This window comes from Ruditapes philippinarum, unplaced genomic scaffold, assembly GCF_026571515.1.
Source record: "Ruditapes philippinarum isolate M1 unplaced genomic scaffold, ASM2657151v2 ctg812_1_1_1_1, whole genome shotgun sequence".
Lineage (NCBI taxonomy): Eukaryota > Metazoa > Mollusca > Bivalvia > Venerida > Veneridae > Ruditapes > Ruditapes philippinarum.
Window position 1 is genome coordinate 168,108 of NW_026862783.1, and position 15,028 is coordinate 183,135.

At 30.8% G+C, this 15,028-nt stretch overlaps 1 protein-coding gene across 3 annotated transcripts in view; it reads right to left on the bottom strand.

Annotated features, from left to right (window-relative positions):
* LOC132720196 (nuclear factor NF-kappa-B p105 subunit-like) overlaps positions 1 to 15,028 on the bottom strand; it is a 35,021-nt gene extending 19,993 nt beyond the window's left edge. For 2 of the 3 annotated variants that reach the window (XM_060704244.1, XM_060704242.1), the window contains exons 1-8: positions 14,878 to 15,028; positions 14,488 to 14,594; positions 13,241 to 13,383; positions 12,472 to 12,620; positions 11,804 to 11,937; positions 10,325 to 10,483; positions 5,748 to 5,852; positions 4,608 to 4,702 (exon numbers count right to left, since the gene is read on the bottom strand). In XM_060704244.1, the coding sequence (XP_060560227.1) occupies positions 4,608 to 4,702; positions 5,748 to 5,852; positions 10,325 to 10,483; positions 11,804 to 11,937; positions 12,472 to 12,620; positions 13,241 to 13,383; positions 14,488 to 14,581 (879 nt within the window). In that variant the 5' untranslated portion in view covers positions 14,582 to 14,594; positions 14,878 to 15,028. Of the gene's footprint in view, positions 1 to 4,607; positions 4,703 to 5,747; positions 5,853 to 10,324; positions 10,484 to 11,803; positions 11,938 to 12,471; positions 12,621 to 13,240; positions 13,384 to 14,487; positions 14,708 to 14,877 lie in introns of those variants that run through there. The other variant, XM_060704243.1, reaches the window with a different exon arrangement.

Below are 15,028 nucleotides of genomic sequence, written 5' to 3' on the forward strand. Positions count from 1 at the left end.
TATGTCAAGGAGACATAACAAAATCAGACAACAACAAAATCATACAACTCAAATTTGACCTGAAAATTTTGTATGAGTGACAAGACATTTTATCTCTGACCAGTCAACTTGTTTTTCGTAGAAATGTTACGATATCTGACTATAATCTTGATTCATTCTTGCATATCCTTAATATAAACAAGATTAACTGATTGCCTATCCCATGAACAGTTGTAATTTTATTTTATTATTTTTGTACACTACATATTTTAAGTTAATCTAAATGACAGTCATAATATCACAGTTCTGTATTACGTCATGCATTTCTTACAATAAGTTTTATGTCCTTTTCAAAAAAGTACAAATTAATTGAACAGCATCAATTCAAATATAGAAACAGGATTTTACTCTTCAGTTATTACCAGCGATCCTATGATTATATGAGTCACTATTTAATATTAACATTTTAATCACTTACGCATTCAAATCACCATTACGTCAAGACGTTTAAAATACGCATCAAGATTATTTTATCCAATTAATACCAAATAATACCTCTTAACACTCCAAAGTTGTATTAAAAAATAAAAGTCAAATCATATGGGAGCTATAAGTTAAAAAGTATGATCTATATGTATTGATAGGGTAATGGTTTATTCCCTGTTCTATATACAAGAATTGGTAATTGTTTACAATCCAATCTGATTCATAGTAGAGGGGAATTTTTTATAAACATTTACTGTAGGTGTCAATTTAAACTTTATCGGTTTAATCATAAATAAAGGTTTAAATCAAACTGAGTGTTAAAATGTCAAAAAAATTTTTTGGCAGGTAAAGGTAACAAAGAAAGCAAGGTTTATCCGAAATTCCCCTACTTCTTTTAACTTATACGATGGATGTATAATAATTTGTCCACTGTTAACTAAAATATCAACACTTAACCTTAATTATTATCTGCAGCAAAGTGTTTTCAACTGTACAAGAAATATTTAACTTACGAGGTACTATAAATTAATTAAAACTTTAATTGGAGAACGAATTGTAATTAAAGAAAGTGGATGAGACAACCTAGCACTTTGTTTGATAGGCTGACCGCTCAAATCTAATTGACCTAGTAACTGTGATATCATTGTGGTGATTTTCCAGCTTTAAAGCTGCTAACTTCAGATAAGCTAAAATATTGTAAGAATATCAAATTGAAAAATACTTAGATTTTACGAAAAGTAAAAAGGTTCAAGATTCAAGTTATAATTTAAATTACATGTTATGTGCAAATATGACTAATTTTGCAGTATTTATCACCATATTTCTTTTGTGTTACTAATACAGTAAGAGCTATTTTTGCGTGATTTACGTCAATTGTAAGCACCATTTGCAATAAGTAAATTAATATCTTTGATCACTTCACAATATTTTACTTCTAAAAAATATTTACAATTTTTCATGAAAATTAGCATGAATCTGAAGGCATGTTGCTTTAAGTGGTTATATCAACCATAACTAAACACCTTCTACTTAAATACTTTTAACATTATATAACCAGGTACACATGACTGTTATAAGAATTATCTAAGAGTAACACTATATGACTTTTTGACAAATGTAATTTGAATGACTTGTTGTTTATAGAAGTAAGAGGTGTAAATCACAGATAAAGGTATACTTTGGAAATTCGCAAACTCCTGGGGAAAATATAAAGAGCACCGAAACACGAGGCTATCTGATTTGTACGAGGGGGCATAGCCCCCCGAGTATTAATCAGATTGCCGAGTGTTTTGGTGTTCTTTCTCTTTTGTATCATAGTCAAACATAAAAGCACGTTCCCTGTTGTCACAATATGAAACCCCGGCAAAAATGAATCAATGAACGAACATCTGAATATGACATTTCTGTCGCTTTCCCTTTCTCTGCCGTCACAATATGTAAACCCCAGCAAAAATGAGCCAATCAATGGGCATGTTCTGGAGTGCGGGTAACTAATACCCGCACTCCAGTTAACGCACTGTGCATGTATATGTATACGATTTAACCCTGACACATTTTCAACAGAAAGGTCTCCAAACTATGATACAAGGTCTTTTGGGACACAGATATAACTAAACATGTATCTTCTAGGCTTATTTTAAATCATATTTCATCCCCTTAGATTATAAAAGAAGTTTACCCCTTACTGTATAAAGTTTCAATTTGTGGAGTTTTATAAGAGAATGCCCGTCATGCTTAAGTCCAAACTATTATATTTTAGTTAAATTATTGATAAATGAAATGTAAATGCTAGATCTATAACATTTTAACTATCTGAATGTTAGTTGCTACAATTTAACCAATAGCCTAATACATGTAGTGGCAATTGATTATCTATGTGACTAATGCTGACCAAGATCACTTAGCATTTGTCAAATGCTAGGTGATTTTGGTCAGCTTTGATTAATAAATTTTGTATGCCAATTAATCATAGTCTCCACTGTTTGTGGTTTTAAATATTCATAAAAACAATGAATGGTTTAAACTATATTGAAAGATGGACAAGTCCAATTAATATTCTGTATTAGGTATGGTAAGGGACCTCAATGTGTGTGTGTGTGTCATCTGTATAGAGAAATACCAGCCAGCAAATCTCTATAGTCTGACAAGATTTTATATATTGACTGATTTATTTCATAATCAGGTTAATGTTTGTTTGTTTTCTGGTTCTGATGACTATTTTAAAACATTATTTGGTCATACCTAAATAACCAGAAAGTACATGTAAATATTTTGTGACCCGCTACTAATCCTGTATGATATCTACATCAGGGAGACTAATGACCATTACACCCAATGTCCGAGATCAACTGTCAATTGAATTTTTACCATACCTAAGGATCAAACCAGCAACCCCTTAATAAATAATCTGATGCTTTCTCTATTGAGCTAAGCTTGTGGATTGAGATAAAGATATTTTATGAATTAACAATTGCAAATTTCAAATTCAAAGCTTGGCATGTCCACTACACATTCTAAGTAGGGTACAGGCCTCATGTACACAAAGAATCTATGTCAAAATCTAGATATGACATAACAGTTACGAAATTACGAAAATAAAATGATGACTTTACTCTTTTTAAATTAATTCAAATTTCATCTTGATCTTAAAATTGCTCCATATCTTTATATGAATATTTTTGTAGTCAAACTTCTTAAATTCTATCATCAAATGAGTTGGTTTTTATGCAAATTAGCAATGATAAAATTTACAAACTGTCAAAATGTATAATTCTTTTGCCAGATATTGTAATCGCAGGATGCATAATTATAAAATAAAGTAAATGAAAAGATAAAGATTACATTTTCCTAATGTAATGAAATAATTGCATAAAAGCCTAAGAACTTAATACATTTACATGTAAATGGAAAGTCTTCCTTCTCTTAAAAGGGGAATAACTTAAATAAGTTTACTAAAATTATATTAATATAAACCTAAGAAAATATTAAATGAACATTAGAAGAGAAAAATATAAGTTTATGATTTCACAATCAATATACAGTTTTTGCCTCTTCCATACTGACAGTAGCATTTCCCACTCCTCAGTTACAAATGTGTAATGCATCTACTTTTCCAGAACAATTTTTATACATAGATATATAGATGTACATATAAATACCCATTCCAAGCATGCCTTAAGGTTTACTGAAACACATTAATAATGAGTTGGACAAAAAGACCAGCCAGGTCTCTATAATAAATAACAAGTTTAACTAGTCCATTCTCAGTAATAATATGAAATAAAGGCTTTTGTAATAATATTTCAAGGCATTTCAAGTTATGATGCATTTTAATAAACAGGCAGACTAAAAAAAACTTCATTTTTAACCTTTTAAGATCATAAGCAAGATTAAAGCAAAATGATAAAGAGACTTCAGAAGTCAAGAAAAGGAAGACTGAATTTCAACCTATATTCATATATTAGTTTTACCATATCTTTTACAAAATCTATTTTCTATTTTACAGAAACAACACATATAACAAATAAAATAATTATACTACATTGTATTTTCAATTTTTGACCAGTAAATATTAATTCTTAATCAAAAATACAATAACTATCTAAGATCAAACAAATATAATTAAACAAACATGGGAAGGTCACCATGATCAGTGTTACTACAAAGCTTGAGTTTCAATTATTCACACATACTAACCATGTTCTTTTAAATTCTGTAATATTATACTCTCAATCTATATATCTATGCCATCAACAACATAATTTACAAACTAAAGATCAGTACTTTGGTCTCTTTTTTTTGCATTACATAAGACAAATCCATTTTTCAACCTTTTTGACGGGTTTATACTAGTTTTCCCATACCTGCATTATTTCAGATTTAAACATTTGGTTGAGCTTTAAGTCATACTAATGCTGAAAAGGAGCAATGGCCAACTTTTCATCTTTTCTAGTGAAGGAGAAGAGTCTAAACTATCTCATAATTATTATAATCAAACTTTAATGTCCATGTTTGCTTAATGACAATTCAATGTTGAAAAAAATACAATATAAATCTGAATATTTTAATACAAATTGTAGAAATTTCATTCCTTGTTCAATGTTAAGAAATACAACAACTCAAGTACAAATCACGGCACATACCTGTCTATGTACATCAAATGGTCCGAAGAGACCGTACGATTCCCATACAACATTTCCTTCTGGATCCTGCTCCACAAATCTCACCATTATATCATCTGAAACAAAATAGAATGTTTTAACTCTTATCCTCTGCTGGCAGCAACAGTAACTACCCATGTGACTATCTATGTTGCCTAAATATGAGCTGCAATGCTTGTCATTCAGTCAGTATTTTATTTTGAAATTTTCCCCCCAAAATGACAAATGGTTTTGTCCAAATCAAAAGATGGACAGGTCCATTTTAGATATATAGTGTGGTAAGGGTTAAATGTGAATAATCATCAAAATGTTCAAACTTAGTGGTTCATAGCTTAAATGTGAAACCTAGGTTATAACCTAATTTCATTTAAAAAAAGTTTAAAATGAAAGTCACAGAAATGGGAAAAAAGAACTCCTTAAACTGCGAGAAACTGTAGTAAAACGAAAATGGAGACTGTTTTTTTTTGTTTTGTTTGTTTTCTTTTTCTTTTTTTTTCAGATATAAAATTTAAGAGTACAGGTAAATCAAATATACCAGTATTTCTTCTACATGTATTTTACATTGCTTTTAGGTGTTTTATTTTCTTTCTTGAAGGAATTTAGAAATAAATTTACTGAACAGAATGTCTGAACATTTTTGAGAGAGGGAGGGAGCAGGATGGTCAGGCAACACTCAAAAAATTATTGAATGCATATTTCAGATAAAGAGTTTTTGCAGCTACAATAACTGATCTTTTATTTATTTGCACTTAACAAACTGGTAGCTATTACACCTTGAATTCTTTTAAACACAAAAAAACAAGGACATAAACAAATATTAGAAATGTCAACACTAATGATGTTATGACAAAAATAGATAGCTAAAAATAGAAACAAATCATCTTAATGTGTTAACAGAAACTGGAATATTTTAAACAATTATTCTTGAATCCTTTGAAGGTATTCTTCTCACCAGAAAACTTATGATATCTGTTAATCTATGCCCAGTTTCCATCATTTTGAAACAACCAATGGAATATGCAATCAATGCTTAACAATGACATCAAAATAATAAGAAAAGATCAATGTCTCTGTTAACTATACTTTAAACACAATGGAAATTACAAGGACTAAAACTCTTACCTTTCTGAACTTTTTCACACAATAAGAAGACTTCATCATTTCCGGTACAGCATCCACTATATTTATCCATTCGACATATCTTTAACGCATTGGCACCTGGAGCTTCTGTAAATATAAATAAATTTTACATAAGAAAGCTATTAATATTATTCAGAACAGTTTACTTTATTCCTGTTTTTACCTTTTTTGGGGTGGGTTTGCATTGGGTAGAAAAGCTGTAGTGACATGTGGTCAATTCTTAGGTAACACTTTGCAATTGAAATGTCCCTCATTCAAATTCTACAAAAAAGGACACTTTACATTTTCTGGAGATTAACCACACATTTTTTCTCTTCCCCAAGTTTTAGTGGGTACCTGAGATGGAAGAATATTGCTGTGACAAAATAACATGTGGACAAAGAGTGGAGTATGGGGTAAAGCTCTGGACTCTTAATCTGGAGGTCAAAAGGTCCACAGGTGAGATTCTTTTTTATGCATAGTAAGGACGTCAAGAAAGCAGTTAACCCCCAAACAAAAGGAAAAACAGAGATGGAAAAAACTTGGACTGTCATATTTGGAGAGAAAGACTCCCTTAAGAGATCAAAATCTAACAAGTCTGTCAGTGTGAATATACATTCAGCATAAGCTGCATGAAACTTAAACACTTGAAATGTCTCTACTTATACATTGATACTGTCAAGGTCATAATAGTGACCTTCAGATATACTAATGGAAGAAGTGCACTACCACATAACATTATTTCAGGTTAAGATGGATAACTGGATTGGACCACTGGGATCCAGTACAGCAGCAGGAGTTCTTATATGAAACTAATTAACTTGATTTAAACCATTTGTGGTGAGGTGGCTCTATGATTGTTATTTTTACATTAAACTCAACAACAGCTGTATATCAAAATTCAAGTTTTACTTAAAGACCTGTCACTTATGACTGGCAAATTACTCCACATACATGTACTATCTTTCCACAGTGCCTCCCTCTTGACATAGAAGACCGCAGAATTGTTCACTTCATATTTCGTATTTATTTCTAATAATTTTTCAAATTGATTTAAGTAATTGTTAAGAGGAAATTTCATAAAGAATAACTTTCCAGTTTTATTTTGTGTCTTTTCATAACAAAAGGTTGTTTTTTTTAAATGCTTTAAAACTGGAACCCTCATTTATTATTTGATGAGTCAATTTATCTGTATGGATTGAATTTAGTGATTTAAGCAGGAAACTAAACACTTGCATGGAATATACCATTTTTAGGATTGATTGTAAAGTACATGGAAATATTTACATAGCTATATAGGTTAGTGAATTTGTCTGTTACATACAAACTCACATTAGTTTCCTAAAAAATGATATTTTGGTTTCAAATGATGCTGATTAGGCTTACTTCAATAGATGAGATGGAAATTGGATTCCTTGAATACAAGGCTGGCTACAGAAAATGTTTAAGCATATATATTTTCTATCCTCCAATAAGTTAAAATTGTAACTTTGCCAGCAATTTATGTCTTTTTTAGAAATTAACTTCATGATATATATAACATGTTATCCTTTACATCAAATTTAATTAGTTTATTTTTAAGTACTTAGGAAGAGGAAAGAAATAATTACCAAAGGGAAATAATATGAAAAAAACTGTCATAGTCATGTAGCAATATGCAATGTTATGTTAAGTTTCTTTGTTTCAAGTGTTCAGTACAAGGAAGTAAATTTAATACTGGGAATAACTTCAGACATTCTGCATGGTTTCGGTGACCTGCATTTCCTGTACAGTGTCAAGATTTAATACAATTTATTGTTGAGGACAAATCCATTGATTGTAGAGGTATGCTACAAATAAGATATTACGATCATGCATTATAAAGACAAAAAAGATTTTAAAACTATACATGTTTTCATAACAATCTTCTGTTTGTTTATTCAAAAACATTAAAACACAATTAGAATATAGAATATACTAGAAAACATACAAGTATAAACATACAAAATATACAAAAGCTAAACAATCCACTCATCTTTAATGTAAATAGGTGGAGTAGTGGGGCATTGATCAGACTTTGTGGATAAAAAGTTCAAATAAGCTCAACAAGAGCTGTCGGTAGGACAGCAACGCTCGACTATTCTTAGTGCTTGATAGTAAAAAAAAATGCTTGATATAGTTACCACCTCCTGTTTACAGGTTGGGGTCATGATGGTGAACAAGTGTGCAAAGTTTCAAAGCCATATGTCAATGGACTTTGAAAATATTTGAACTATTACAAAAACTTTAACGTAAATTCTAAATCGAAAAAGGGGCATAATTCTGTCAAAATGCTTAATAGAGTTACCTCCTCCTGTCTACAGGTTGGGGTCATGATGGTGAACAAGTGTGCAAAGTTTCAAAGCCATATGTCAATGGACTTTGAAAATATTTGAACTATTACAAAAACTTTAACGTAAATTCTAAGTCGAAAAAGGGGCATAATTCTGTCAAAATGCTTGATAGAGTTACCTCCTCCTGTCTACAGGTTGGAGTCATGATGGTGAACAAGTGTGCAAAGTTTCAAAGCCATATGTCAATGGATTTTGAAAATATTTGAACTATTACAAAAACTTTAACGTAAATTCTAAGTCGAAAAAGGGGCATAATTCTGTCAAAATGCTTGATAGAGTTACCTCCTCCTGTCTACAGGTTGGGGTCATGATGGTGAACAAGTGTGCAAAGTTTCAAAGCCATATGTCAATGGACTTTGAAAATATTTGAACTATTACAAAAACTTTAACATAAGTGGTTACGCCGACGCCGACGCTCGGGTGACTGCAATAGCTCTACTTATTCTTATCGAATAGTCGAGCTAAAAAGGGGCATAATTCTGTCAAAATGCTTGATAGAGTTACCTCCTCTTGTCTACAGGTTGGGGTCATGATGGTGAACAAGTGTGCAAAGTTTCAAAGCCATATGTCAATGGACTTTGAAAATATTTGAACTATTACAAAAACTTTTATCGTAAATTCTAAGTCCAAAAAGGGGCATAATTCTGTCAAAATGCTTGATAGAGTTACCTCCTCCTGTCTACAGGTTGGGGTCATGATGGTGAACAAGTGTGCAAAGTTTCAAAGCCATATGTCAATGGACTTTGAAAATATTTGAACTATTACAAAAACTTTAACGTAAATTCTAAATCGAAAAAGGGGCATAATTCTGTCAAAATGCTTAATAGAGTTACCTCCTCCTGTCTACAGGTTGGGGTCATGATGGTGAACAAGTGTGCAAAGTTTCAAAGCCATATGTCAATGGACTTTGAAAATATTTGAACTATTACAAAAACTTTAACATAAGTGGTTACGCCGACGCCGACGCTCGGGTGACTGCAATAGCTCTACTTATTCTTATCGAATAGTCGAGCTAAAAAAGTAATTCCATGTAAACATAAAATACCTATCAAGATGACATAGTTTTCAGCAGTCAATAAGCATTCATGTTTTTTGGGGTATTTTTTATTTTATTTTTTTTATGTTAGTTTCACTAGATTTTACATTTGGAAAAAAAGATAATTTTAAAAACATGTCATTCAAATTCTCTTGAAAGGTTGATTTAATTACATCTACTTTGGGTACTACTAATTACTTATTAATTAATTCTATTATTTCAAATTATTAAAGAATATTTCAGGTAATTCCTTATGGCCAGCATTAAATGCTGTTATGGGTGAATAATAAATGTAATGATGGCAATGGGTAACCAGTTAATTGGATACTAGATCCGACATCCAAGTAAAGCTTAACAAAATTGATACTCAAGTTCTCAGTAGAAAATAAAAGTATCACTTTTTGATGTAAATTTAATTATTCTGAAATTGAAAATTAGAATTTCAAAGATATAAATTATGTCCACTATAAACCTGCTAACATGAATCAAAACAGAGACACAAAAATTATATTGTAAATTGACAACAGTTAACATCTAAACGGGGTAATCAACAGTTTGACAGGTGTTCTTGGTGTCCATATAGGCAATAAACAGCAAATCTATCACTTATATCATTACCAGTATGTTGCTGAAATTTTTTCTTAGTTTCAACTATATAATACATGTAAGATATGAATAACACAAAAACAAATGTACATAATAAGTATAGTGCAAACAGGTTGGGGTACAAGTTATTACTACATTAGCAACAGCCCTTCCCTCTGAAATTTGTTCTCAGGTACTTGTAAACTGCTTTGAAGGGCTACAGCTTTAAGAATGTCTTTTAATTAAGTGATTAATTACAGTCTAGAGTCAACAATATAATTATTTTATTTTCAAGGTGATTCCTCGCAATTTTATTACAACACTATTCTGTGTACTGACGGTGTCTTTCTTATGAATAAATTACCATCTTTTTTTCTTTTTGACAGGTTTAACAAAAACAGAAGATAGATGGAAAATGGTTGTACATTTTGAAAGTCCTAAGAAATCTTCTGAGTAACTGAACACTTGATTGGAAAGATGACCGAGTACTCTTGTTTTGAAATGGGAACTGAATAAATGTAAGGTAAAGCTCTTGAGTACTCTTGTTTTGAAATGGGAACTAAATAAATGTAAGGTAAAGCTCTTACTGCTATCATATATAGGGTCTGATATAATAGATTCCAGTGCTGCTGTAACATTGCCATCATTGTCTGTTAGGTAACCTTGGTAACACAGACGTACAACATTTAACTGCATTCCTTTGGCTTGAGATGCTGCCTCCTGTTTTGCTCTCTTCTTTTCATCCTCTGTAACAGAAATGAACATAATTTGGGGTTTTCGTTTAAAAAGATGCTACAACATTTCTAAAGATTTGGCAAGTACTAGTACCAGACAAAAATTAAAGTAAAAGAATATAACCATGGGTGATTGGGTCACTCATGTTGGGGATTTAACAGGCTATCCAGTATAAATATAACCCATGAAAGTATATATTTGACTATGTAGCAGAAATTGGCAAACCATATATAGGTGTGTAACAGAAATTAACAAAATATTAACAGGAAGCAAAACTTTATAACAAAATTTAAGTTTGCAACTTAAAATCTTTGTGCTTATGTTTACCTTAAACCAAATGAAGCCACAAGAACAAAAAAGGATCTTAAAAAGTCCCCCTAATATGAAATTAAAAAACTCAAAACCAAGAAACACCCATTAAATTTAACATGTAAAATATTATTTATAATAGTAGTATAATATACAAGTTACTATAAAAATAGGTTATTTTATTTCTCTTTCCTATTAATATCATAATATGTTAGTTACAGTATCATTTTGCATGTAAACAGGTGCAATGTAATTATGTGGAGAAAATCTTACATGATAAAAGTATCAAATGTTTACCTTGCATAAATATAACAAAGCAAATAAATGACACATTCTATATAAAACCATATAAAATATCAGAGTAAAAAGACAAAATGCAAAAAAAATATACAAAGTATAAAATATAAACTATTTGGGGAAAGTGTGAAATTATCTATGTTCAATACACATTTAAAATTAAAAGTTATGCACACTCAGGCTATAAAAAAAAGGTAGATAGCATTTAGGTTTAAGAAACAAAGGAGATGTTTCAGAGTCAAAAATGAATTTAGGATACACGTATACATTAATTACTCTCACCCTGTAGTGTATCTTACAAACATCATGAAATAACACTGGCTATTGGAAACAGTTTAACATTTATTATTATCAATCTATATTACAGTAGTTGTCAGAACGACAAACATATCTGACAACACTTGTACAGAACCAAGCCATCAGACTACACAGACTCTGTACAGTATTACAGATGACTGTTTAACCTTACCATTTTTCTATCACACACCCTTATATTAACCCGTACCATGATAAATATCATTAAACAAAACCATTCATTTATGGGAAAATTTCAAATTAAGTACATTTACTGAAAAAGTGAACAGTGCATACGACAGGGATGTTGAGCAGTGCATTCGACAGGGATGTGCTGGGTGATCTAGATTTGCACTGGTTGCATAGGTAGTTTCAGTCACCACTAGCAGTTATTTATCTGTAAGTATAACTGGTCAAATTTTAATGTTCACCTTTTAGTACGACAGGTCTGTTCCAGTTATGCAATTCCCTCATCTTTGCCTCCTTTATGGCATTACATATACGCTGTTCTAATACCTCAGATGCCTTCTTTCTTGTTACATGTTGTATGCATAAGTTTGGAAATCTAAAATTAAAGCAATAACTCATTTCAAGTAAGTATTAAAGATTGTTAGTCGGTTGGCTAAGTTTTAAGTCACACCGACTCTGTAAAGATCATATGGTGACCTCCAAGGTATATTAATTTTGTGAGTTTAACAACAAACTTTCTGTAGGCCAAATTTACTCGGATAACTTCCACACATGAAGTGAGGGGTCAGTAGTTTGAAGTCTGCCCCTTTTAAGAATGTATTATTTCCTGATGGTTTCTCATATCTAAATACAACATACATTGTATATGCAATCTAAAAAAGGATCAACGATTTTATTACAATATAGGTATTTCAAAATACATTGACAAAATAATAAAAGTAATGAATAAGCACATTTCAATTGATGATATCAAATTACCTAGTATCATTAATTTTTTTAGAACAGCTGTTTTATAATGTTATTAAAATTACTGTTTATGTATCTTCATCTTTATTTATTTGCCATTTTATGTATTAGATCACCCTGTCTTATAACAAAACATAATTGTTTGATATAAACAGATAATTACGAGATTTGTGAGGTGCCGGGTTTCACATCGACTATACACACACCATCAGTACAATGTTTACCAACAAGTTTATGAGCGTGAGACTTTGGCACAGTCTCATCTGTTACTAGGCTGACGCTTATCCTTGCAGGTCCATGGTAATTACGAATCTAAAGATTAAATCAAGACATAAATATTTTTATTAGTGATGAAACTAGTAGATTTATTTGAGGATTTGACATCCTTTCTCCATGGCTATGGTAACATGGTAAAGATATGATCACATAAATGGGCTATTAAATGACTGTATCTTACAAAATAACAAAAACAAAGAAAAACACCCCCATCACTTTTAACCAGTTCAGTTGTTCATTTTAATCCAATGAAAAGCAAATCTTCTAGTAATTAAAATGTAGTCATTCTGGAAGTGTTTTAAAACATTTATTCACAATATATAAATAAATAATTTTGACTGCTAATGAACTGTAAAAAAACAACTACACCCTACTCTTTTTAACACATGTGGAACAAAATAAACATTTCTATTCAATGTTTTTTCTTTACTGTTAAATACAAAATCAACAATAGAGCTCTACCAAATGCCCATTTATCTAAACATTATTTACTTGATGAACAGTTAGACAAAATTCTTCCTTCTTATCAGGTTTTTCACTAGATTAGACTAGACTAGCATTTTCTTCCATGTTTGAATTGAGTCATAGTGACAGAGAATGAATGTCTTAAATTATAAAACATGCCAATACTATAGACAAATGTAGTCATGTTCTACCTTTACAGCTGGAACCGTCTTTCTGTGACGCTCACTTGAAGCCCCTTGCAGGCCTCCGTGTGATGGACCTTCACACTCGTAACGAAAACGAAATCCTCTCTGCTGTGGCTGCTCTATTATCTTGAGCCTTGGTTGACCATCATCTTTAAAAGGTAAAGATAGAAAATGCCATTTTAGTCTTAAACTGGGGTGGATGAAGACAGAAAAATACCTCAGTAACCTGTCTAAGTCATTATGAACAAAGAAAACATTATAACAATGATCAGGGCAAACATTTTTTTATTTGTTTAATTTTGTATACTGACCTGTAACCTCTAGATGATTTAGTTACTATAATACTAATAACATTATTAAGGGGCAGCACGAAATACCCAAATATACTCAAATATTGCCCAAATATACTAGAAATAATTGTTTTATACTTAAAAATGCTGTTTTAATTATGAATTACAATATACACTTTCACTAAGTTATAATCAAGCATACCCAAATATACATTTTCCTATTATTGTGTTTTGAACCAAAATATACCCAAATATAGTATACTCCATTAAAGCTATTAATTTCTTTTCAAATAATACAAAGAACACTTGTATGAAATTTCAACATAATTAAACTCTAAAAAATTAAATGTAGACAACAAATATAATCATACCAGACAACAAATATAATCATATCTTTATCTTAAATTGCAAGTTAATGAACCTAGTAAGATAAGCAAATGTCACAAGTTTATTCTCTTACAACATCTGAACTGCCTGTTTCAATGGAATGAAAGAAAGTTATAGCCGACTAAGTCATATTATTTTATAAATATTAATTCATTTTCTGATTATAATCTGTATTTTATACAAACAAGAATCTGTATTTTATACAAACAATATGGAATATTGCTATATTTGGGTATTCCGTGCGGCCGTTATTAAGCTTGCCTGTATCTTTATAATCATAATTTATTCTTGACATATCAGACATCCATTCAATGTCATATTTTTACTTTCTCTGGAGGAATTTATAGCAACACTTAATATTTAATTTGTCGCATGTTAAACTTTAATCCTTCCTGCATGAGTCAAAACAAACACACATGTCTGCAGCTGTTTTAAACCCTTAATTATGAGGATTTAACTTACAGTTTGATATCGATCTTCATGCAAGTCTCGTTCAGTAACATTTTTACTGGCCAAACAAGACATTTTGACACTGTCTATAACTATGTAATAAAACTACAATAATATGTTGTTTACCTTCATCACTAATATGGTCCATCTCATAATGTCCATTTATCTGAGGACTGTCAACAGAATCTGAGGAACTTCTGCTGTTCCCATTCTCCTCCATTTTGAACTTTGATCTACGAAAAATAATTCTTGAACTTATTGTTGAACGAAAAACAACATTATGTAATTTAAAACTGTAACAATAATTACGTGTTTAGTCAAACTATTCGTACACACAGCAATAAGAAGGGAAACTACCGAATTACACTGAATCTATTTTTAGTAACAAACTGGTAAACAACCTACATTAAATAAACGTCCAATTTCATAAAGGTATGCACGTGTACAATATGTTGAAATTGTATGTATTCAAAAGTATCTTGTATAAATAACTTATGTTTTGCCTTTTTTACTTACCTATGGCTTAAAATCGATTTAAATTCAAAACACGGAAAAAAATATGAAGTTAGGGAAATTCCCACTTTTCTCCGATTGGCTTCCTATTTCGGTAAATTCCGTAAGTGTACGGATTTATCCGTAACTTTAAGTGTATTTCGGAACGAGTAAA